Here is a 26,303-nt window from a genome sequence, read left to right as displayed (position 1 = left end):
TACATACATACATACATACATACACACACACACACATACATACATACATACATACATACATACATACATACATACATACCTACATACCTACATACATACATACATACATACATACATACCTACATACATACATACATACATACATACATACATACATACATACATACATACACACACATACATACATACATACACACATACACATACATACATACATACATACATACATACATACATACATACATACATACATAAATTGACAAGTATAAGAATTGTCTAGGTATATTTATTGATCAACCATGTATATATAAATCTTAATGGGAAATCCAAAGACTATTTCCATCTCGAGTAAAAATATGCCAATATATACTAGTTACAGTACTGATTAGTTGTGTTAATAGTGACCCTTCAACCTTTATCTAATATATCCCTTATTATCACTTTAAAAAGAATTCATTTCTAAAATACATATTAAAAGTGTCATCTGGACATTTACATGTTGTCTACATTCAGCGTTGTAGCCCGCCCTTACTAGCAACTGACGTCTCAATACCCTATTGGTGTAGTCAATCACGTGTAGAAGGTCAAATGCCATGACCCCAGATACATTTTATTCATTTTCACGCTTTCCTCAAAGTCGGTGTCGTTCTGTTGATGGGCAGCATTGATTTAAACAATAATTTGAACTAATTGTTTGAACTTTCCGTTGTCAAAACAGTTTTTCTATTTTGCAAATGAATTATAAAATTAACTTGCATAAAACTCACATTCTTAGCATTGGTGAACATTAAGGAAACAGATGATAAGCTTAAAGGAAAAGTCATGTCACTTATATTTACCGTTATTACACTTGTGTTGATTACTGCTATGAACTTACAGAATTTTAATGATTTTGGATGATACAATAATGTACTCAAATTTGACAGTTTGATATAAAGAAGCCCCATTGCCAAATACAAAGAGAGTCAAGATAAAAAGATGAGGGTAAACGTTGTCATCACCAGAGGTTTACAAATTTACCCTTGCAGTAAAATCCAAAATGGCGGTACACATGTCAAGTGCAGTAGTGTTTCTTTACAGAATTTCAAAGTTGAGTAAGTTGCCTAGTTGCTTTTTTTGTCACCAAAAAATATGAACATTGAAAGTAGTAATGAATGCAAGTGTACTAAAGGCACTGGAAATAATCCTGACAGGACTTTTCTTTTAAAATGTAGTACAGTTTTGGAGTTGTCATTACATTTCTTTATTGGAAAGGACAATGTCCATTGGTTAGTATTGCTAGTTACCGTGTATATGTACATTTTCCAGTTAAATACTTCTAACTAATGTTTATCAAAAACTATTATTGAATTATTGGACATAGAAAATATAACAATTCATGTTAGTTTGAACGAATGAGTTCTCCATTTGAAACAAAATTTCACGAATATCATAAAATTGTTTATATAAAACATTACCAGTAAACCTTTCTGTACTTCTTTGTTGCCGATGGTTTCTATTCTTGCTTGGTGCATTGAAACGTAGTTTCTAATAAACTAATAAACTGCCAATCAATGTTTGGAACTATAGCTTAGTCATTCTTGATTATGCCAAAACAAATATTTCTTCTGAACAAAGATCTACATAGTGTTGTATATAAATTTCGGTGTATAAATAAGACCGTAGAAATTAGGAAGCTATTGTCAGTTAGTTGTGTTTCATTTTATTCCGGGTTATAAGGAAGAAGGGTAATTCAACCGACTGTTTCATGAAACAATGGTTTTCTATAACATATTGATTATCATTTTTAGTTTTTAAAAATATGACAATACGAATGTTAAGCGAGGTCAAAATATATTTTAAAACACTGAGAACCGCGTTAAGCTTAACTTAGGATGGTTGAGAAGAGTTATCATAAACATACCATTGTTACATTTAGAATCTTTTAACATATCTAGAGAAACTCTCGTTTTTGACAGTTATCCTGCTATCTTCCTGTTTATCGCTGTTATTTGAGATTTATTGCTTACAATGTTCTCGTTTATAATGTATTGTTATTCACTGGGGACTATTGGTATAAATTCACCACCACCATGTAGACTAGAAAGGTTCCTTGTATATGGCGTAAGCTTATATAAAACCAACACGCATGCCCACATCTTATTGGAACATTACCTGACTATTTTATTTTAAAAAACAATCTGCCTTTTTTCACCATCCAAAACTTACCCAAACTATGTATACTCTAATTCCCTTACACATTTACTTTTTCTACTGTAATATTATAACCCTTAGAAATACGTATCAAGAGCTAATCATATGCTAATTCGTGTAAAAAGTCTTCGATAAATGATTTGTCCAGTATTAAACCTACATAACATAATAACATTGTTTTAACATGTAAATTGTGAACCGTGTGGACATGATTACAGTCTCTGGTTCTGAGATCTTGACAAAGGTATAACAATGCAAAGTATAGCGTTACTGTGGCCAAAAACATAATCTTACATTTTAATATTATATCCTATAAATACATCTGTCACTAGATTGTACAGTTTTCATGATTAATCAAACCTAAAATAGGGAACTTGCAATCCAGACTGAGCATGCTCAGATGCAAAGGACTATGGGATTATCTGTAATTATCATAATACATAATCGATAAAATAAATCAACAATGGTCTGGCTAACCATAAATTCATTATTTGTGGTTACAAACAATGTAACACAATTGCTTACAATACTGATTGATTCATATTTATCATCACCTTTCCCATGATGCAACATTCAGGATATTCAAGATGGCGGGTTTGCAAGTTCCCTATTACATCATTGGGCAGTGACCAAAGACTCCTCAGACATCACATTGGCCTTTCTTAAGTATTACCTCTCCTACATCTTTGCTGATTAATAATCTGTTGTCATAAATTCAGACACAGTCAACTTTGCCATTGACAATGCAGTGGACAGTAATTGCATGGCAAAAGTTGTTGGATAATATCTATTGACTCGTGATTTTAAACATTAAAATTGCTGTAACAAAACAAAATAATACAAAGCAAGAATGAGCTATTTGTTAAATTTGAACGGCTATTAAGTAATATGATGAATATACAATATAATAAAATTAACAAGGAATAGAAATTCCAGATTATCTATTTAGTCACTTCCTAAGTCATCCAATGTTATGTTCTGTAATCTAATCAAATATTGTTCACTTTGGAGAGGAGTATATTTATTGTTTATCTGACAGACCACTGGAAACACAAGAATTGGGTATCTTGTCAAGGCTAGGGGTGCTGTAAACAGGTATTTCTTTGCTTCCGGTTGCAACCGTCACTTCCGGTTTTTGATCAATAATTAGTCTATGGAAACAATGACGGTTTGATAACGTAGTGTTCATTTTTGCTGTAGCACAGCAGAAGCAGGAGTGTGCACGTCGACAGCATTCTTGAATTTGAAAGAAACACAGTAGTGCCGGAAGTAGAAAAATCGATGTTGACAGCGCCCTCAAAAGACCATCGGAAGTGGAAACAAAACGGCGTTTTGAGAGTGGCCTTCGTCACATAGTCGAGTTGTTAGTAGCAAGGTAGGCAGTTGACCTCTACTCAAGTTTACAGTAAATCATCAGCCTCTCTGTAGCCTGCTTCACTGCTGACAAAGTAATCATCGAGGAAACTATGCAGGAACTCAAACGTAGGTCTGTTGGAGGCATCCTGTGCCCAACATTGTTCCATCAACTCATAGGCACTATCAGGACAATGCTTGGGTATAGGCATTCTGTAACCACGTTCAATCTGTTCAAGCACTTCTCGTCCTGTCATACCTATTATGAAATAAAACGCGTGTAAGAAAACGACCTGATATCCAGTGATAAATACAGAAATTTCCTTTGTATAGTCACTGCACAGGAGGACTACAAAATATTGGCAACATATTGATACACATATTTGATGTGTTCAACGCTATGACTGTAAGAATACCATGAATTGAAAGCTTTTGTCATTTTTAAATCTTCACATCGTCATAAATGAATGACGCAAGTTCGCCATCTTCAGCATTTGCAGCTACTGTGCAATTATTTATATGCAATTAATCAATATCGTGTTGATATTGTTAGAAAAGTAATAGCTAGAAATTCCAGTTTGCACCAATTCTTTTAAGCAGTTGCTTTAGTCCAGATGTGACTGCTACAAACCCATACTATGATTTATAAACACATAAAACACAGTGAAGACTTAACCTGCCTGTCTAAGAATGAAGGCTTAACCTCAAGCACCTTAATTATTGTGGACTTTGTCATTGTTGCTAGGGAAGTTTACCATGAATATTCAATGCTGGTTTTCTGGATACCTTGGGTTAATGGTTGCTATGGGCATGGTCAGGATAGGTAAGGTATTTCGCTTGTTTTGAAAGAATTCGATGCCTTATTATAAAAAAAAAACAGTTTTGAATGAGACTTGCCCACTATAGTTTACTCAATTTCTCTACGTATGTATTGAAATGACATCAACTCTTACCTGGATAGGGCATTCTACCCTTTGTTATAATTTCTGCCATAACAATGCCAAAGCTCCATACGTCAGATTTGATTGTAAATCTATTAAATAATGCTGCCTCTGGAGCTGTCCACTTGATTGGAAATTTCGCACCTATAACAAATTGTGAATTGTCATTTCAATCACTCACATTACAACTTGTTTATCATCAATTATTTATTGTTTTGCATTTCAACAAGTACAGTTTGGACTGTGTATTTCTCTGTGTTTGTTTGTTTGTTTGTTTGTTTGTGTGTGTGTGTGTGTGTGTGTGTGTGTGTGTGTGTCTGTCTGTCTGTATGTATGTATGTATGTATGTATATGTGTGTGTGTATGTATGTATGTATGTATGTATGTATGTATGTATGTATGTATGTATGTATGTATGTATGTATGTGTGTGTGTGTGTATGTGTGTGTGTGTAAGTATTCTGTATTTACATGCATGTTGTACATTGAGATAATATTCCATTGGAGTATGACACCAGTTACAATTAAAAGAAATTTATGAAAGCATTGTCTGATGATATCTAATTGCTTTCTCCATGCCATTATGTGGGTAACTCTCCCAACAATCAACCTCTATTGACTCATATGTAATGTTGAAAACACTAAATAGTTGCCTTACCTTCTCTAGCTATATACTCATCTTCAATCAACCTAGAGAGTCCAAAGTCTGCTACTTTGTAGTCACATTTGTCACCAACCAAGATATTTCGTGCTGCAAGATCTCGATGGATAAAATTTTCTCTCTCTAGATAGGCCATACCAGCTGCAATCTGTTACCAAACCAGGAAATCATACAGTCAGATTTGTATAGCAATAGCATTGAAGTGCATATCACTAAACGTTTTGGTCACAAATATCCAATTGCCTGTCTCTCTGTCTCTGTCTCGCTCTGTCTCTCTCCTCTGTCTCTGTCTGTTTGTTTCTCTCTCTCTCTCTCTCTCTCTCTCTCTCTCTCTCTCTCTCTCTCTCTCTCTCTCTCTCTCTCTCTCTCTCTCTCTCTCTCTCTCTCTCTCATCATTGAATATGACAAGAAGCATACAATTCAATTCTCAGTAGCTGCAGTAGAATTCTAACGACTGTTCGATTTCTTGGTTAACACCACAGCTTCCGCCCCTGGTGCTACACATGTATTACTATAGGTGCACGCGAGAATAAGTCTATTCTGATTGTGGAGTAAAATGTTATCGCAGGTACTGAGAATTAGACAACACATTGCAATGCATATAGAATATTGATGTATTCTGAACATGAACTTGCAATACCTGTGTGGCCATCTCTATCATATGAGACAGTTTAGCATGTCTACCGTCTCCATCTCTCAAATAATCCAACAAACTTCCGTTGACCATCAATTCTGTCACAATGTAAATGGGTTCCTGAAAAGAAATTGATAACAGGAATATGAAATGCTAAGTTTGGCGGTGATGCATGTATTGAAATGAGGCCACGATGGGGTCAGTACTGAGTCGTTCGTTTGAGTTGTTTCTTGCAACTGTGACAATATTTTAAATATATCAATAGTGGACTATACAGGCAATTAGTTAAATCTTTCCAATTAATTTCTACCCTACCGAATCTGAGCAGACAGCTAGAAGATTCACAAGGTTGTCATGTCGTAGACTTTTCATTATGTTGGCCTCTTGTAGGAAAGCTTCTGGTGACATGCTTCCTTGTTTCAGAGTTTTTACTGCAACTTTAGTCACATTGTTCCATAAGCCTATGAAGGAAAAGAATTATTGAATGTGTTACCTTCATTGCAATAAAGTTTGCCATCTTTTGCTTCGAATCTGTCGTGTTAAGATTGAGAAATACTTGATCTACTAGTAAAAGCTAATGGTCTTCGTCATGTTTAAAATATATACGACCGTGTCTTGCAAGTGTGTAGCTATGCTGTCGCCTGTATACAAACAATTGTCTTGAATATTCACTGTCTGGTGAATAACAGAATAACATTGAAAATATTGTGAACTTTTGGACGTTACCTTCCCAAACTTCACCAAATTGTCCACCTCCGAGTTTTTTGGACAGTGATAATGACTCTCTCGGTATTTCCCATTTGTCGTGACCAAGAGTAATTGTGTTCGGTGTTTCCTTTGGACAGGCTTGGCTGAGTCGGGTACAGAGACCATCTGCAGACACTGTTGAAACATCAAAGGAAAGGCTTAAATTTTAAAATGTCCGGACATTGAAGAATTTACATATTCACATTAACTTCAAGGAAATGTTCAGGAGAACCTGTTAATATTATTCAAAATTTAACGCTACAATTCAACTTTGTTGCAACAATGATTTTTACTCCAAAAGGTGGCCATTTTGTATTGATCTTGTTCGGGTCAGCATATATCTCCAATTTGACACACACTTTTGTGATATCTTGATGGTCGTTCGTGTACTTTTGCTCCTATCAAGTTGCATTGTCCTTTAAGATCGTAGCATACTTTACTAAAGGATACAAAAATCCGTCAATTTTAGAAGCACGTAACAAAATTAGGTTTTATGTACCTTGATAATGTTTGACCAATTCATCAAGAGACGTGAAAACTGCTCTTGCAGCGATAAAGAAACCACCATTATCCATGGTCCTGATTCTGTAATGTTTCACTCCACTGTAACCTTTGGCGGAGTCAAAGTCCAGAACGGACAAAGAGTATGCACCTAGAAAGAACAAAAATAGTAATGTATATCTTACTGAGGGGAACACTATTCCAGCTTGTTCGGTTACTCAAAGCAAATACGTGAAAATGGCACTGTGGACTTGTTTAAGGATTGAAAATGCCCGTGTAGTCTTTTTGCTGTGATGAAAAGTTTGCTGTTACTATAGCAACTAGATCAATATCATATACTGCTTCAATCGTAGTGTCTCCCTGTGGAATGTGTGCAACGATGATTTTCATTTGAGCCGTGACAGTGAACGAAAATGATAGAAATGTATTTGTGATGGTTGGTTTGATTTGATATTGGTTTTCATTACACACTAACTTTACTTTGAGTTTCACATAATTTATCGAACGAAATGATGCTAACATAGCTTACCTAGCGACATGACAATAAAATATGTGAGAATGTGATAACAAAGCATTGATTGGCACACCAGTAAATGGGTGAAAAGACTCAAATACAATCAACAAAAATCCTATGACAGATTCTTTCGATTCATGTAAATTTGCATCGTATGAGCGACTTAATAGAAATATTTTTAGAAATACACCCCCTTTTAATAGTTAGTCTCTAACATGTAGCGTTGGACAGTAATTTGATATTCCGAAACCTCAACATCCTGAATCAGTCTGGTCAGAGCTTAAGTAAGTTTCTTACTTGTCTGTGGTCTGGTGATCAACTATTTATTGAAATATTTTCAAGTTAGATTACATGTTACCCCTTATCCCTCTGAAAATACTATTAACGACAATAGTCTACCATTCTACTTAATACGTTTGCAAAGTAATTGATTTTGTAGAAATACGATACTTTCTTAACAATTTGATATTTTCTATTCATAGGAGAAACTACAGGTAGACCTGCTTGGTCTCGTGCTTTGATGAAAAACATGAGATGGGAAAGCGCAAAGCCTGGGCAATGGGTTGAAACTAGACTGTTTGTAGTGATTAGAGCATAAAATCATAATAAAGATTTAACCTGGTACAAACCTGGGACAACATCTTTAAGATAGTGAATGCAAAAAAGATACAATAATAACAAAAGTTTAAGTTTTTGACAATTTGAAAATAAACAAAATATGAGATGTTTTAATACTTATATAATTTTAACCCACAAGAACTTGGATGTCAAGCAATACAACGTTAGAAAGAGAGCTTGCTGGGGACTTCCCTTGCCCTTGAGGTCACAGGCATACTTTTAAAACATTCATGATAAACAGTCATATCAAAATAGTCATAGGAAAACTCAATATATTAAAATTATTGTCAACTGATGGAAAACCATGCACTTCGTCTTTAATTACAAACGAAAATATACAGAGGGAACGTTGTAATAATTATGTGACGATTTAATAATAAACCACAATAAGGCTTCGAAAATGAGAAATCTCAGCTTTTGTTTTGATTTAAAACAATTTCTCTGATCATTTGACCAATTAATGAACTCATTCGGTCAGATGTGTACTGATGTTTTAAATAACGAAACTTCAAAATAATGGGAAATGGAATATAAGTGGTAAAGAATCCTCGAAATATTATAGCTTTGTAAAAGTTCTGTAACAAAAAGAGGAATCTTTTCTGCAATTATGATTTTACTGAGTACTTTGACACTAATTCTGTTTGTACAGATACAAATAAACTACATATACAAGTTAAAAAGTCGAAAAGAACAACAATTAATCACAGCATAGTTAACGACATAGCTACTGAGACTTTGAATTCTATCAGCTCCTCTCGAAACTATAAAAGCACATAAGTTTTATTCATTAATTAAAAGATGACTAGATAACATAAATATTTGCTCTACGAAGTGTTTCGATAGCAGCGACCTAATAAAATTTGGACACAATTTTATTACCAGTTCTTTTCGAATCCGTTTAAGGGTTTCTAGTGAGAATGTAAAACTATCAATAAAGTTACATTATATCAGTCATTGTAAATTTGCATATGCAAATATGTCCTAGACTACAGTGAGTCTTAAAACTGCAAGTGGAGGGGGTTGGTAAAATTTACATATTCTAGGATATATGAATATGTCTTACCTTTTTGTGTTTCTGCCTCTCTCACCAGGAATGTTCCTTGTATGTCACCGGACGATTTTAATTTTTTCTCTGCATCCTTTCGAGTCACATTACCAAAGAACCAACTGAAAGGGAAAAATAAACATATTGCAAAATGTGTCTGGCTGTATATACTCTAATAAGTCTTATCAGATGTAGACTATGTTCAGACTACAAGTGTGAGTTTCACTCTGAGGTGACATAAAGTAGTAAAACTAATAAGCTGGATTTGGGACGCCATTCACACTGAATCTTTGTACCTGACACACAACATATACCAAAGTCATCCAATATTAGCAGAGCCTTCATTTGTTCCAATCATTTAGCAGCAACCCTGAACTTAACCCTGGAACCTTGGAATTGTGTCCCAGACACTAAAGATGTCGACTCTAAACCCCTGTTGTACCTGACATGACCTAAATTTAACCCAACTCACAGTTGACATTAACTGTTCATATTTCTTTTTTTAATGTTAGGTAAGACTAGAGTCTAATCGACTCAACTGGCTTAGTGAGAACCCCTTGGTCTGGTCAGTGTGTAAATAGTCCACGATTGCATGACCATACCTAGTTCAAAAATAACCTAAACAGGTAAACGAGCAACTTTGAGTTGACATAGCCAATCAACATCAACTACTAAAACGTTCACCTCGTCAAAATAACCTACTAAGGGTAAATGAATAACTTGGGTTGGTACGGCAACATCGCACCAACTGGTAACTATGTTATTCAATTCAAATTTGGTAGTCACAATAATCTATGAAAGGTAAGTGAACAACTTTCATTTGACAGCCAATCAACATCCTATAAATGTACACCTGGTCAATAATATTATTCAACTCATATTGCTAGTCACAATAATCTGTGAAAGGCAAATGAACACCGTCGTGAGAACAGCCAATCAAAATCCAACAAATGTACACCTGGTCAATTATATTATTCAAATCAAATTGCTAGCGTTGTATAGGTGTACCATATTAGATTTGGTGATTTAGGAAATCCACGTGACGTCATTCAGGATATGATGAAATACAACTTACTCTTGAGATTCAATACTGACTTCTTCCGCGATGTAATTACTGGGCACGTATCCATCCCTTTCCGTTCCAAGATGACGAGCCATCCACCAATCGCCAGCACTGTAAGAAACGAGGCCATACATCAACCAGTCAACAACTAAGTCACAATTATTTCCTTGCAGTATGGAAAGCAAAGCATGAATAAGCACACACATTGTTTGAAAGAAGAGTCATTCACTTGCTTATTATAGTTACTTGTGACATTTTACAGTAGGAATACACAAACAGAAGCATTTTTCACCCAGCCCTTTCAGGCTTATAAGTCACTTTGAATCAAAATATGACAGTACATCAAATATTAAGCAGTACAGTTGTCTAGTAAAGATATCGTTTAAGTTTTATCACAACAAATCAAATATATACAAAATAATTTACATAGTACTTATATATAATATTTCTCTTCTGCTGAAGTAATAAAGTTACTCGAAAGAATTACAATTAGTGACGTTATACTTTTACTATAAAGAATTACGCAATTAGTAAATCATTTTTACTGGTTGATCTGTCAGTCTAGCTATGACTAGACATTCGTCAGTATGCAATGTTCTGTAAAAAAATATCGCTTGATTCCATACTACTGTAACCAGAAGGCTCTTCGGAGTTTGAACGTGACGTTTTGAGGTCACATGAATTGAGTATACATCCTATACGCTTGGCCAAATTCAAACGTTTGCGAAAACACACTGATTATACAAACTAATTGTACGTTTAGTAGGTGTCAGAGAAAAAGTGCTTTCAGTATTAGTTTACAAGACAACGTTGTTATCAGACCAGACCAACATTTTCGCTTCCTTTTTATTTCCGAACACTGCCCAAGTTTATATTATATGAAAAATCATTTAGATAAAAGTACTGTACGCCTCAGAAATAAAATCCTGAACATTTTAGTGTTAATTTTGTTGAGAACACCCTAACTCATTCTCATTTCAAATCAAAGAGAAAAGTAAGGGGTCACATGCTACATTTCCATAACAAATAACATTATCCCAAAATACATCCCATATTATACTAATATTGTCGCAAGCCAAGTTGAACAAAAAATATGGAATATATACGCAGGTCGTTCTACGTCACGACAACGCGTCTATGCCATGACAACTCGTGTCTCCGTCACTTGTTCTGCTGTGTTCGAAATATGAGTCAAAACGCTCAAAATTGCCATTATTTTCCCCGACGTTTCTGTGATATTCTGGCGCTGGTATAATTATGTTATTCTCCAATATTTTTCTTTTTTCAGCTGGAAAATACTCGTTACCTAATGGTTGTCACTACTCATCGTGACAAAGGCCCCTTAGGTCACTTGTATTTTCCTTGGCTGAAGGAAGGAAAATATCGTGAATAACATTTTTGACATCTTTGACAACAAGCTAGTGAACAATCAAAACTTATTCAATGATTCCTAAACGATCATATGGCAAAGTTTTCGGTGGTTCGAACTTCAAATAAATCGATCGCCGAGATGTATGTAACTTGGTTACAAACCCTTTATCGGTGACCTGCAACCTGTCTCCTTTGTTGAACGCCAAATCGTCACCTGATCGGGCTTCATAGTCATACAGACCAACATAAATAGAGGCTATGGGAGTGAAAAAAGAAAGACACTTTACCAGATGTGTAGCAACTTCGTCGATCCGAAACATTGTAAACAGTTTTGTTACTCATGGAAAAATTAACCTTAAGAGTAGCAAAAATAACGAGTTACTTTACAAAATAGTGAAGTTGAAAATACACAAAGGGAGATATAGTAGAAAGTAAATTTAGCATTCTTAAAATATATTCCTGGTGCATTTTTCCTGACCCTAATCTTTCGACTACACTGAACGTGAAATAGAAATACAAGGAACTGCTAATCATATCAAAATGACAAAGGGGTGGCAAAAAAAATGTGATACAGGGCACTGACAAGGAAGAAACTTACCTTGTCTGTGTACAGGGTAAGGAAATGCATAAAAAGAGGGAGTTGTGTACATTATATAACTCTATGTATGTATGTATGTATGTATGTATGTATGTATGTATGTATGTATGTATGTATGTATGTATGTATGTATGTACGTACGTGTGTGTGTGTGTGCGTGCGTATGTATGTATGTATGTATGTATGTATGTATGTATGTAAGTATGTATGTATGTATGTATGTATGTATGTATGTATGTATGTATGTATGTATGAGCCCTGACTTGCACTTGATTACAAATCAGATATTAAATGCTACAAGACGGCACGTCAGAGAAAGTGAACTACGATGCAGACGAACAATCTCCGTACCTTGCGGCGGGTCAGTCTTGGTCGGTGATTCAGGTTCTTTCGTTTTTGTCGGTTCCGAAGAGTAAGAATTCCTGACTTTTCCATCGTCTTCACCTGTCCCACTTTTCCTCTTCTTTTTGTCTTTTTTGTCTTTCTTTGCCTTCTTGTCTTTCTTTTCGGGTTTGCTTGATTTCCCGCCCATTGTCGATTTCGTTGATCGTGATAGTACTCCCTTTAACTGTCAAAAAAAGAAGAAGAAAGAAGTCAACACCCAAATATTGTCGATAAACTTGTCCAAAAAATATGGTTAAATGTGTGGGTATGCATTGTCAACATTTACCATCATACGTTTGTACTGTACAATTTCCTTAAAATGGCACTGAACACGGTCATTCTACATGGGCTTGGTCATAACAGCTATGCAGACCTTATTCGTTGTCATGTGTTTTTCTAGGAGGAAACAGGAACAGAGCTTATCTTGACCTACCAATGTATATTTACTATAAACGGACATAAATACAACATCATAATTCATACACCTAGTAAAATTAGCTAAGGACCATATCGTTGTTAGCTTAAGCTCGAATACGAATGAAAATGGTCAGAAGGCTAATTTATATGATAAACCATTCTCGCACCACACATTGCATTTTATAGGGGATATCTCCCCAAACTTCAGTTCCTTGGTAAATTTTTACTTCGACCAAAAAACTCTCTTTGACCACTGTTTTATGGTACAGTGTGTAGCAGGTTACCGTTCACTGGCTCTGGTTGATAGAATCACATACAAACCAATAAGAAACCTTACGTGCTCCACTTTAAGTTAGCAAGATTGAATGAATACATTTGCGATATTTAGTCTAAAAGAAATAAACTAATATGTTACTATGTAGGCATCAAAACACTGGAGTCTGTGTGTCTGCATCTAGGCGAAGTATATATAATTTGTTTATTTCATAAAAAAATTGCTATCTTAAAGTGTAGCGTGTTCAGCTTCTTGTTGGTTTACCAAACAGAGCCAGAGAACAGTAACGTGCAACGTGCTGTATATGTATCTGACGGATAAAACAACATGTACCTACAGGATTGGTCGACGGTTATGACACTAGTCATCTGGTTATGGTGGTGTCTAGAATTCCATTGTATTAGATACACGTTTTCTATGTGACAGTGTCGGTGGCGCACTTCAAGACTAGCAATGAATGCTAGGCTATTTTGGCCTCGGCGGCTGTGTGACTTGTAAACCGCACTGTCAGATAATGTATATGGTGATCATATAGGGGACACTACGAGATTTAAGTGCATATTGGGACAGGATAACCGAATTCGAATCGATTCAGAGTTCAGATGGGGACAGGGCTTTCCTCCTTCGCCTATCAGTACACTTGTAAAACGTGAGAATATTATATACTTACAAGTATATATGTTTTGAGTGAATACTTGGCAAATACTTTTACAGAACAATCTGAAACAATTTACCCCAACATTCAAAAACACGTTTGAAAATCGACGGTCCGTGACAGACTGGAAACTCAATTCAGATAAAATTTAAGAAGGCATAAACAAACACAGATTTCAAAAAACGACGTATATCATATACGGGTTCCATGGTGATCAGGGCGCCATTTTTCGAACTGTCAAATGAGATCCAGCATGGTAGCTTCCCTGTCTTGTGTTACAAGAGTTCGAGAGTCTAGTTTGAAATTGACAAGGAAATGTACAGGCTGTCAACTGAAGTGGGCCAAAAATATCACCAGGAGGAAGTTATCCTGAAAAAAGACATTGTTGTACAACGTACCAGCAGTTCTATGTTGTGGTAAATTTATGTCACCATGTTGTGACGTCATCAACAAAAATTTTAAAAGCTACCAGCACGTTATTTGCATTTTATGTGAATAAAATGTTGAGATACAACTTAAAATATAAATCATAATGATCGGAAGAATTGTGATAATATTTATTGTTATGTGCTTCCCCTTTCAGTCATACAATTGGGTAATAAACCAACATACATACATACATACATACATACATACATACATACATACATACATACACACATACACACATACATACATACATACTACATACATACATACATACATACATACATACATACATACATACAGACAGACAGACAGACAGACAGGCAGGCAGGCAGGCAGGCACACACACACACACATACATACATACATACATACATACATACATACATACGTACATACATACATACATACATACATACATACATACATACATACATACATACATACTAGTACATAATACATACATACATACATACATACATACATACATACATACATACATACATACATACATACATACATACATACAGCAAACACTAGCAAACAGTCCCTTGGGAGGCTTTTTGTCACTGGAAAAAATAAACAAAAGGTAGAGGACATTGTTCTTTACAAAATTTAAAATCAATTACAATTTGAAAACCGTTGAAGATTATGAAACAAAAAAATCTCTGAAAGGGACTGGTACCAGTCATTAATTTTGCCAAAAAGCAATGCTGCAAATCTTCGTGATTAAAGATGTTTCTGTAAGTAGAGCGTAATTGGCAGTTATTTACACTGAACAGCAGCAGCAGGATTCTTCTCGGCAAGATTTGCCACTTTTTGTAAACCTGTTTTAGAGAAGTCGTGCTTAGGTTGCAGGGTTTTGTAGAAAATGACTTCTGGATCTTTTATTCAGAAAAGAAAATTGCAGCTAACATGGAACCACCCTCGCCCTTGCTCTCCTTCAAGACCAAGCAACGCAAGAATTCAAATATTAATTAAACTGAATATATTTTTATAGTGAAGTACCTTCCCATATTAGTTTTTCCATTTATTGCTTGGTCTGTGTACTTTGTACCTCTTAGCTTTCCAATGTCTATATAAACTGGATTGTTGACTTTAGCTCTCACGCATGCGTATCATAATTAAGGATTGCAACACAGTCTGACAGTTGCGCTTACAGTCACAGACTATTGCGACACGATACGAATGACCTTATAGAGCCAAGGTCGTGACAACACCTACGTGCCAGTTTGAGACAAGTTTTGTAACAAGACAGAGACAACAGTAATGTTACGATGGGTTATTGTTTTTCATCTTTACTGACTACTTTGGTAAATTGTGTAAAAGGGACTCGGGCTAATAGCATCCAAAATATATACGGATATGCCAAAGCAATGAAAATGTTGCCGGTTTGTTACTCTAGGTGTCCTGGGTGTTACATTGATCTTTCTTTCTCACTATAACGTTGATGAAGTAAATGGTGCAATGTCCAGCTATAGTGATTTCTATGTGTAACTGAATCATTGTAGTATATTATTGCTTTTTCGCCAAAGAAAACTACACTTACAAAATATAAACATTAAATTGTTATCGAAAGAATTGCGAAATCAGTCAATGCTGTGTTGAAACAAAATCAAATCTATTGTATTGTTAAGTAACAAAAACGATTCTAAGTAAATGTACAACATATATTGATATGTACATTTCAAGTCAATTTTTAAATAAAGACAATAGTTATAAACATACATACATACATACATACATACATACACACACATACATACATACATACATACATACATACATACATACATACAAACAGACACGTGCGCACACACACACACACACACACACAATGTAATTGTATAGATTATGTGAATGCAACGTCCCGCCACTTGTGTGAAAGCAACCTTGGTGACGAGATAATGTCTATAATGAAATGAAGACAAAGTTAAATTACAAACAATAGACAAGATGGGGTACGGTATATGGTACAGGGCAATCCAAACAATGACGGCTATGTGATTTATGGCTTAGAAACCAGAAAACATATATTGTTATCCGAGCCGGTATAATCGACACGTCCCAATGTAGCCACCTTGAAATAAAAACTTTAGGACGACATTTCCTTCTACTGGCTAGAGTAAATAATATCCACCTATGTCAATTAGTAAACACACATTGTCTATCTATCTATCTATCTATCTATCTATCTATCTATCTATCTATCTATCTATCTATCTATCTATTCCTCCCCCTCTCTCTGTCTCTATCTCTCTATAACAACTCAAGGCACCCTTTTGTATATGTTCTCTCTCTCTCTCTCTCTCTCTCTCTCTCTCTCTCTCTCTCTCTCTCTCTCTCTCTCTCTCTCTCTCTCTCTCTCTCTCTCCATATGACAACACAAGACATCCTTATGTTTATCCCTACCAACAATTATGTCTTGTAGTTTTCAAGGTAAAGGATTTGTTTGAACAAGATAGACTTTCTTTGCCGGTGGTACGATCATTTAGACAAAGCCTCAACACGACAGTCTAAATCGCATATCTAATACACACATGTACATTCAAAAATTCAACAAAATGTACTGTAATTGATTGACAATTGTATAATGTAACATGAATGTCCCTTTATCAAAAGAAGATGTGAAATTGAAGTCTATATTCGCCACCTCTTTAAATGGGATTTCGAAACATGAAGTTTGTCTGTAATCACATGGTTATCAGTGCAATGAGGCCTAAACATTCCAATGTTGTGCATATAAAACAAAGTGATTTCTGTGTTCATGAATTCAGGTCAGTACAGTCCATATGAGAGAAGTCGGTGTATGTTTGTTTTTTTCTCAGCTTTGGTACGCTCGGTGTGTTTTTTGCCTTTATATATCTCATTAATGAGTAAGTAAAATGACAAAAATGTGACGCCAGTCCTGTAATATTCGGAAGGAAGATCGTATTACAACACGTTTAGCAACTAACGAAGCTACGGGTTTATGGCGGCCATTGTTTCAACGATTGGAACAGATAGTAAGACAAAGGTTGCAATATGTATGACCCCGACCCATTTTAAGTGCCTTTAAAAAATCATAAATTCTTGTAGAGGAGAGGGAAATTCCACATTTGATGTAAATGATATGATTTCTGATAACAATGACAACAAACACATAAATAAATAAATAAATAAATACAATACAATACAATACAATACAAATACATATATAACAGTGTAACTAACTATGCGTGATATTTTTCTAACCATGCACTGTTCACTTGTTCTACAATTCTAATGGCTGAAAACGCTGTCAACAGTCTTTTCACTGCTCCAGCGATTTACCCGTGAAATAAATATGACTATGTGACGCTGAATTTAGTATAAATCAGACACAGAAATGCGCGCATACGGTACGTATTTGTTTTGCAGTCAACGATTTGGATATTGTATTTCTGACAGTTCCTGGTGAGGCCACACCTATAAATACTATTGTTTATCTGCGAATTTTACTTGAAACTGTTAGTTTATCTGTGACGAATCATACTGAGTGTACAATCTGTGACGAGTACAGACTGCAATCCTGTAACGAACGCAATAACTTATTTACTCCACTGATTATACACTACGACAAAACTTAATTTTGGTCATCTTATCTGCTGGCACAATCACGTGATTATACATCAAGTGGAAATTCAACAAAGGAAAGTGATAAATCAAACTGGTCTGTATGCCTATAAATTTCTGGCTTAGATCCCATGACCAAAAACAATCCATTTATTTCCAACAACTGCTACATGTAAACAGGATAACATGGCTTCTTGGCTAACAAATTATCCAATATGGAGATTACAATTACAAGTGATGATAGCCTCGTTCACAGCAATGTTGTAGTCTTAATAAAAGGAATTGGGCCTGAACAGGCAAATGAAAATCCGGAGAGGCGGTTTAGACCCAAGAACGTGAAAGGTCAAAAGTTGAAAACTCGACTACAATACAACATGTCAACATGGTCAATAATGTAGATTATTTATCTGAGTGTTTCTTATGCCGATGTAAGGTCACCTTTTGAACTATTTTGAAGACTGGGTTTTCCCTGTAAAGGCATAGCATTGTCGGTTAGTACTGCTCTGGTTTATGTAGTCTGTCTGCAGATATTGTGACACTAAACGTAACCATAGACCCTACATGTGTGCTGTCTATGATGTCAACTATCTTTCATACAACATTCTTACTCGCTTGAAGGATTGTAAACAAGTATTGGAATAAATAAATAAGTTTCTCAAATACCATACTTTGTGAAAAAAACAGGCAAGTTCGAAAGTAAGATTTTAAAATGTACAAAAAAATGTCCACTGGCTTCAAAGGTGAAGTTCAACTTGAGCCTAGTTTGTCTCCTAAATTACATGGAAATAACAGTCACTGAACTTTTTAGTAATACTAACGTTGTTGTTGTTGTTGTTGTTGTTGTCGTCGTCGTTGTTGTTGTTGTTGTTTTAAAAAGTTTGCTTCTCCTAGCTTACAATTATAGGTCAGTCATTAGGAGAAAAAATAATTCTAAAAAAAAATCGTCACATTTTGCACTATATATAGTTCTTAGTACCAACCAGCGAGAATCATGAATTGGTGATTGTTACAGAATAATAATGTGCAATATATCCAGTCAATTTTTGGTGGGGTCCGCACCCAAAAATGAGAACCCCTGTGAATCATGAATTCAACTTATTGCTATTCTACTCTTTACTACATATAAAAACAAGACTTCTAATCGACACCAATGTCTAATTATTGTACGTTAGTTTAACAATTCTCAGTGAATGCACTGCTGGTTGCCTGATCGACAAATACTACTCAAGTTACTAATAGTACAGCTTTCAACACAGGAAAGGTAAGTAACACCAAATTTAATATTATTATAATCAACAGTCTATTGTTGTAACTTAGAATACATTTTTATTCGCTGACGTAGCAAAATATTACGACATTTCGAAGTAGAGTTGCCGTAAAAAGGACAGTAATTTACAAATGATGTGGATATGGAGCTTTTTGTCGAAATTCGGGAATAAGTGAAATGAACTTGATATTTATACTGTGACTAATGGTATTCGTCGTGGTAGGCGATTATTATGCAAATGAGTAATATGGTTACAGTTTACTGGTATATAAGGTAAACCTTTAGTTTGACATTCACTTCCCACTTTTTCTGTTTGAAAATAGTCACATAATTCGATAAGAACTTATGAGTACAGGGTATCATGTGGTTTAAATATTTGCTATAACATTTTGATATGCAGATATGTTAGCTACACAGTCAAACAATACTTCTGTGCAACGGTACGGTACTAGCTTTAATATTCCTGCCAGTGGCTAATGAGAAACTGTCCGTTAATACTATAGAATGGCGGTCGTTGTTAGATCGCTGTTGTGCATGTCTACTGGTTGACCTTTGACCCACTTCACTGTTTGGCAAGCTAGAGGAGTGCACAGTTGATTCATTATGATGTTTCAGATGACTATGCATTACTTATGCGTGTCATGTGTCACACAACTTAAAAGACAGACAAGATCATAACGATGTTGCTGTGTTTTTTACGCATACGTGTATGCAATGTCTTGACTCGACACCGTATGTATGGTCCTCAACCCTGGAGTGTATACCCAATGAAAAACCCTGGGGGGGGGAGGGGGTGCGAAACTTTAAATTTGCCTCATTCATCCGTGAAGAGTGTTCTATGACAAAAGCATCAGGACTGAATAAAACTTTGCCGTATCACGGGTCGAAGGTTATTGAAAATTTATAAATAGAGTGTGCAATAGCTATGATGGTTAAATTACAAGGAAGTAACTCACTTCTCGACCGTCTGAACAACTAATGTCGATGGAATTTGCGTGGTTGTTAAAACCATACAACACGTATTAATATCATACAATGAAATTTGAAAGCAAAAAAATATGAACTGTTGAAAGTAAAGTCTGAGAATTGTAAACTTTTAGAATAAACTTGATTGTTCAAATTTTATATTATACAGCATTTAATTGTGTTACACGGGGCTTGAAGCATCTTGGCAATGTCCAAATGGCAAACTACAGTAGAATATTTCATTTGTATTCTATTTTTTTTTCGCAGACCGCGACGTGCACGGACATCACCGGAACGTCAGAGAAAAGAACGCGTGTGCTGAAGAGACGATTGCAGATTACAGTTAGACTTCCATAAAACTTGAATATGGTCGGTTTTTAACAAACGTTTTGACATAGATTCATAAATTATAATGATCTGTTTGATTCTTAACCAAAACTAAGTTCATTTGTACCGAATATTTATGGAGCAAGAATTTGTTCGAATGTTTTGGCGGGAAGTTCGCGAGCTAATAAAATGCTATGTAACTCTCTTCATGTATCACTTCATTCTCGCAAACCAGAGTTATTATTTCTACCACTACATTTCGAAATATAGTACTGTATATGAATGCATCCACGGCCTGTGGGAAGCTCGTTAAGAACGTTGCCGTAAAACAGGCCGTGGTTTGCGACGATGGTATCACTTGTGATGTTCCACTTACCAAAATGGCGATTCACACCGTAGAGAAAGTGATCAATCCACAGCTTACACGATATATAATGGCTGTACCTATGACAGCAGTCAGGGGTTTACGCAGGCAGCTTTAGTGAGTACGACTAGTGAAAAAGTTGTGAATCATGTTGAGAAGTACGCCTCAATCAAACTTCCAAGAATATTGCTAGCTGTGAAGGGCATCTATCATAGAATGATATACGTCATCACTGTCATAGATATAAATTTGTGGTGAATTACAGTTCTGTTTTTGTACAGGACTACAACTAATCTTATTTTGTCGTGAGGGATAATGAAGCTCAAATCGACTTTCATAAACAATCACATTTCTACCATGCATGTTGTAGACCACCTTGTCTAGTCCCTATACGGAATCGTTACGATTTACACCTCCTCTCACTTATTATAGACCACGTTGGCATCCAGACTTTCGATCATCGAACTCTGGCACGTGAAGATAGATGTCTATGAAGAGCGGTCTGAGTTTCTTATTTTGTTCTAGTTCTTTTCTGGTACTGGTGACAGTACAGACTGTAAGGATACGACAATCGTGCCACGCTACCACTTGTTGAGAAGCCTGACAGGGCTGAACAACACAACCTATACTACAGTCAATGGTGACAGTAAATGTCCGAGAAAACACTACATCTAAAATCATGCGTTGTGAATTCTAATCCGAATCCCACAACACCAGGTAAAGTACATGTAAAGAGGATGGTAGAGCTGCTTGCATTATTCAGTAGACGTGAAAAGCTGCCTTCAATTTTCCCTAGAATCCTGCCATGAAAATCCCCAGGGTAACGAGGAATGTCTAAAAATCTTACACTATATTATGTAAATACACGTATCTTTTGATGAATACAGACTATTTCCGACGAATTCAATACCAGCTTTACTTCAAGTTATTGTGTGGGTAACAAGGCGGGAAGGCGAAAGAGACGTGCAGTTCTTGTTATAACACTGTGACCCAGTGATGAGTGTCTAGGGTAGGACGCTGTCTGTATGACGTATTTCGTGAAACCACATGTACATGTCGTGAGATGTTGACAGAAGACGTTTAATACCAGAGTAACAGAAGACCTATGATGTACACATTGCTATGCACGTCCAAACCCACGTATTATTACAACCCTACCAAGAAATCATATCACGTCAGCCCTCAACCTTATTACTTAACGTCCTCTGATTAGCGAACTCGTCGAGTAATCAGGAAAGGCTTGGCAACAATCTTATGATATCATCAAAATATTTAGCGGGAGTATTATTCACTCTGGTTATAGAGTTCCCCAACTACGTCATCGTAAACCACGGCCTGTTTCACGAGCACTGTCGATGTCCAAGACCGTCACCGTCAAGAGGCCACAGTGTCGCTGAAGAAACGTCAGCTTTGGTTTGGGAGGATGCGACCATGACGACCACTGTATACTTGACACGTAGTTGAGTACATAGTGGCCGCCCAGACATGTAGAATACAATCAACCAGTACGCGTACAATAGTTATGATAGTCAATACAGTTATAGTCTGTGAAAGGCCATGGATTTAATGTCAGGATCTCGGATTAGCGTTATCTTATTGGTGTAGCCAAAAGGATTACACAGACTCATTTTTTTCTAAGGGACCAATTTTAATCCTAATCTGACCTATGCAAACATAGTGTATTAACATAAATTTACTCTTATATCTTTTAGGTTACCTACTTATAAAATTAAAAACATGTACAAATATTTACAGCCACTTTATTCGTCAACTTCGTGGTCTCCTAAATATGGACGTAGCTAACACACTTTTTATACACTTTTCAATAAATTTCTCCAATCATAAGATAACTTACTTTATGTACAGATCGACTTACATGTCCTTGTTGATAAATGCATGATATCGAATGATAGCCAAAACGAAACTAATTTCATTGTAATGTAAGTATGGAAAAGTATTTTGTCGTAAAAAGTACGCGAATCGAAATATTTTAGAGACTTGGGACTACTTCCTTACAAGAAGAGATGGACGAAAGTTGTCTCACGTTGACAATGAAAGTAATTGTATATTTCGGTAAGATGGACTCATTTGTGTTGTATTCGTTTGTCTTTCTGTCTGCCTTTGTGTGTGTGTGTGTGTGTGTGTATGTATGTATGTATGTATGTATGTATGTATGTATGTATGTATGTATGTATGTATGTGTGTGTGTATGTCTGTCTGTCTGTATGTATGTATGTATGTATGTGTGTGTGTATGTATGTATGTATGTATGTATGTATGTATGTATGTGTGTGTGTGTATGTATGTATGTATGTATGTATGTATGTATATGTGTGTATGTGTGTATGTATGTGTGTATGTATGTATGTATGTATGTATGTATGTATGTATGTATGTATACAGTATGTATGTATGTATGTATGTATGTATGTATGTATGTATGTATGTATGTATGTATGTACATGAGCATATGTGTAGGTAGGGATGGGGGTGGGTGGGGTGGGGAGGCGTTCAGGTAAGAATGGATTGTCCGACTAGAAGCCGAAACACTCATATATGTGTACATGTACTTCAGTTTAGGTACCAACTCCTTGCTTTTCTATACAACTTCTCTTGTTAGTGGTCTCAGACTACATGTGTCGTGTCACGTATAATTTAAAAAGTCTGCCCATCCACAAGTTACTGTTAGACTATGTCCCCTCTTGGTCTGATATTCTATCAAGTGGTCTAACATGCCACGAATATATACACTAACCCCTATGTCACGGTATCGCTTGGTCTGTACGCCACTTCACAAATATCTTACAATACAGAGGTAATACATTGTCAATACACGTACATGTGTTTGTCATGTACCTGCACCATTTCCCCCTGTCAATAGTGAGTGGTAATTCCAGTTCCGCCAATATTTCATATTTACTGACAATGCGTGGATTTGTAGAAAATGTTGGTCTAATGGCAATGTTATTAGTATATAATAGCAAGAATGCACAAAATGAAAATTATGTAATGTACTCTGTACCTAAGTCTACTTGTACAAGCTATATTCTGATATGACCCACCCTCTGATAATGATATGGCGCCGGGCTATGCTTGTCGTACAGCCCGTGGTCGAATCCGGTTCGGGTACTACCCCTCTTAACAATAGAGGTGACATCACCTATACTAAACAACAACTGTGGAGTTCCAATAAACCCCGTATTCACGAACACTACAAGCCCGGTCAGTATTAAACACCTGCATGCAATACCGCTTCAACTTCACCAACTGTACGCATGTACGTACAAGACACTCCCCAAGCGGTCGAATGCCTTCTCACCTTGTCCGATTTAAACTAGCACAAAACATATCTGGTTCCTCGGCGTGACAGTCGAAAAACATGCGTGGAGCGAGAACAATACACGGCAGTGCCTAGAAGGGGGAAGTTTTGTGATATAAATATGTGACATGTAGCCTGGTATAATCGCCAGCCTAACGACACAGCCCATACACTACTACTACCCCATGCAACATATCTTTGATTGTTCCACCCCTATATACGTCACTTACCTGTTCTCGGCACCACAAAAATAACTCCTGTGTTTGGTCCCGTCTCGCAAAATGGCCTTCAGAATGCGAAAGTTTAGACTATGTTGAACAGTTCCGCCATTACGGTTCGTCCACCTTCGTATTAATCTCCTAGCTATACCGAATGTTTGATATATTTTCCTAGGGTCATTTCCTGGTTCGAGGGTCAACTCGGCTTCGACGGGACAAAGAATGGCGGATATGCAAAATAAGTGCGACAAACAAAAGATTTTACTTGTTGCACGTTTCGTATGGTCAAAATAGTGCACAATCGAGATACTTTTGATACACATCCGTTTAAAACCCAGCGAATGAGTGTTTATATTGAACGATCTGTAAGAATTGTTACTCATTGATGTCAGGAATTTTATCATTTGTTGCCGTTATCTGCCGACATAAGGAATTCCAATTGCAAATTGTTGTACTTCGGCCCGGTGATTTGATTTCTGGGCGTGGTGCTTTTATAATGTATTTATTGTGTTTGTGTCTACCGAAGCTGTGAACTTTTTCCATTGTTGGCTTTTTGTCACAAAAAGTACAAGAAAAGTATCACAACAAGGAGATTATTTTGGACTGTTTAGAAGAAACATAAATATTTCTGAGATGGCTTCAATTATAATGGACCACCTTTGATTACACTGCAGTCTCTCTACAGAGGCTCGAACTATAGTGGTCTGGTGAGGCAGAGGGAATGAACTGAAAAGCCGGAGCCACACTACTAATGACAACCTTTGTTTAAACATTGTGAAACAAACTTGCCTTGCAAACTTTAATACGCTCATTAATCATATTCTATACACGAAAGACTCAACATGAAAGGGTTCGTGTAGAGTCGTGTCAAATATATGCAATAATAAATTCGTCATCTGAGACACTGAGCTCTCATCTGTCGAATTGTTGTTGCAGTAGTTAACACATTGCAATAAATAATGTCATTGAGTAAATCACGCTACGCAAGAAATATTTCCGATAAGACATTTTCGGTCCATTTAATAGAGAATAAAGAGAAATGGTTAGCTAGATATTATGGTATGTTAGTTTAGGTCATTTAAATATCGGCCTTATAGTGGATCTGTGATTGGTTACTTTGGTATCAATACACAATGGTTGTTTCATTAAAGCCAAACACTTAGGGGATGATCGAGGACAATCGCATGCAAAAGCTGAAGAAAAAAATAGGACAAAACCCCTCTACCCTCCCCCTACCCCTAAATGAATGTTCACAAGTGTGACATCAACACCTTTATAAATGACGTAAGCCATGTTGAAAATTGTAGCGTCACACCACTACGATCAATGCAATGTTACAATATGATGTAAACACAAAAAAATATTACTGGAAATACAGCACATTAGAAGTAAGTTTTAATCAACTGATCAACATCTCAGTAGTAAATATAGAACATGTTATCATTGAAGGCATGAAAGTTTTCGAAATGTGGTTAGATGTAAGAAAATGAAGTTCAGCAAATCGCATTGACGCCCCCCCCCCCCCATACTAATCTGCCATACAATGTATACCATGTATATAGTGAGCCACCAACATACGGGTACTATAACTAAGTCTGCCATGCGATGTGTGTAGTGAACTCTAGATATATGAATATAGCATTGTATATAATGAAGACAAGACAAATAATTTTGAAAGTGAGAGGGTGAATGTAGATGTATGTAACCATGTTAAAGTACAAAGTAACGTTGTCATGAACGAGGAAAGTGAATGCATTTATCCGTATAGCGAGATTGGAACTTCTGAATCTGGAGTCAGAGTGATTCAATGAAACGTTGGGACAGAAACAGTGAAAAGAATCGGCATTGCTCATG

At 36.1% G+C, this 26,303-nt stretch overlaps 1 protein-coding gene across 2 annotated transcripts; it reads right to left on the bottom strand.

The window, feature by feature from the left end:
- Positions 1–270: 270 nt before the first annotated feature.
- Positions 271–24,615, bottom strand: LOC144445999 (tyrosine-protein kinase Yes-like). 2 transcript variants are annotated; one of them, XM_078135665.1, is made up of 12 exons: positions 24,462–24,615; positions 12,590–12,806; positions 11,803–11,896; positions 10,282–10,380; positions 9,225–9,328; positions 7,028–7,180; positions 6,508–6,663; positions 6,097–6,242; positions 5,788–5,901; positions 5,145–5,295; positions 4,500–4,631; positions 271–3,805 (listed from the first exon to the last, which is right to left on the bottom strand). In XM_078135665.1, exons 2-12 carry the CDS (start codon positions 12,768–12,770, stop codon positions 3,594–3,596), a joined length of 1,542 nt encoding a protein of 513 aa, XP_077991791.1. In that variant the 5' UTR covers positions 12,771–12,806; positions 24,462–24,615; the 3' UTR covers positions 271–3,593. The 2 variants fall into 2 exon arrangements, with proteins under 2 accessions (XP_077991791.1, XP_077991792.1); XM_078135666.1 differs by lacking the exon at positions 24,462–24,615 and adding an exon at positions 20,925–21,069.
- Positions 24,616–26,303: the final 1,688 nt, after the last annotated feature.

The sequence above is a fragment of the Glandiceps talaboti genome, chromosome 14 (assembly GCF_964340395.1).
Source record: "Glandiceps talaboti chromosome 14, keGlaTala1.1, whole genome shotgun sequence".
Lineage (NCBI taxonomy): Eukaryota > Metazoa > Hemichordata > Enteropneusta > Spengelidae > Glandiceps > Glandiceps talaboti.
Note: the sequence above shows the minus strand (reverse complement) of the source record. Positions and strands in the feature narration are given on the sequence as shown.

Bases quoted from the DNA above. Each gene is read 5' to 3' on its own strand.
- LOC144445999 (XM_078135665.1), bottom strand. From the start codon at position 12,770: ATGGGCGGGAAATCAAGCAAACCCGAAAAGAAAGACAAGAAGGCAAAG. The intron at 7,181-9,224 runs GTAAGACATATT...TGTTCTTTCTAG, and splicing joins AGAGGCAGAAACACAAAAAG to GTGCATACTCTTTGTCCGTT. The intron at 6,664-7,027 runs GTACATAAAACC...ATGTTTCAACAG, and splicing joins ATTGGTCAAACATTATCAAG to TGTCTGCAGATGGTCTCTGT.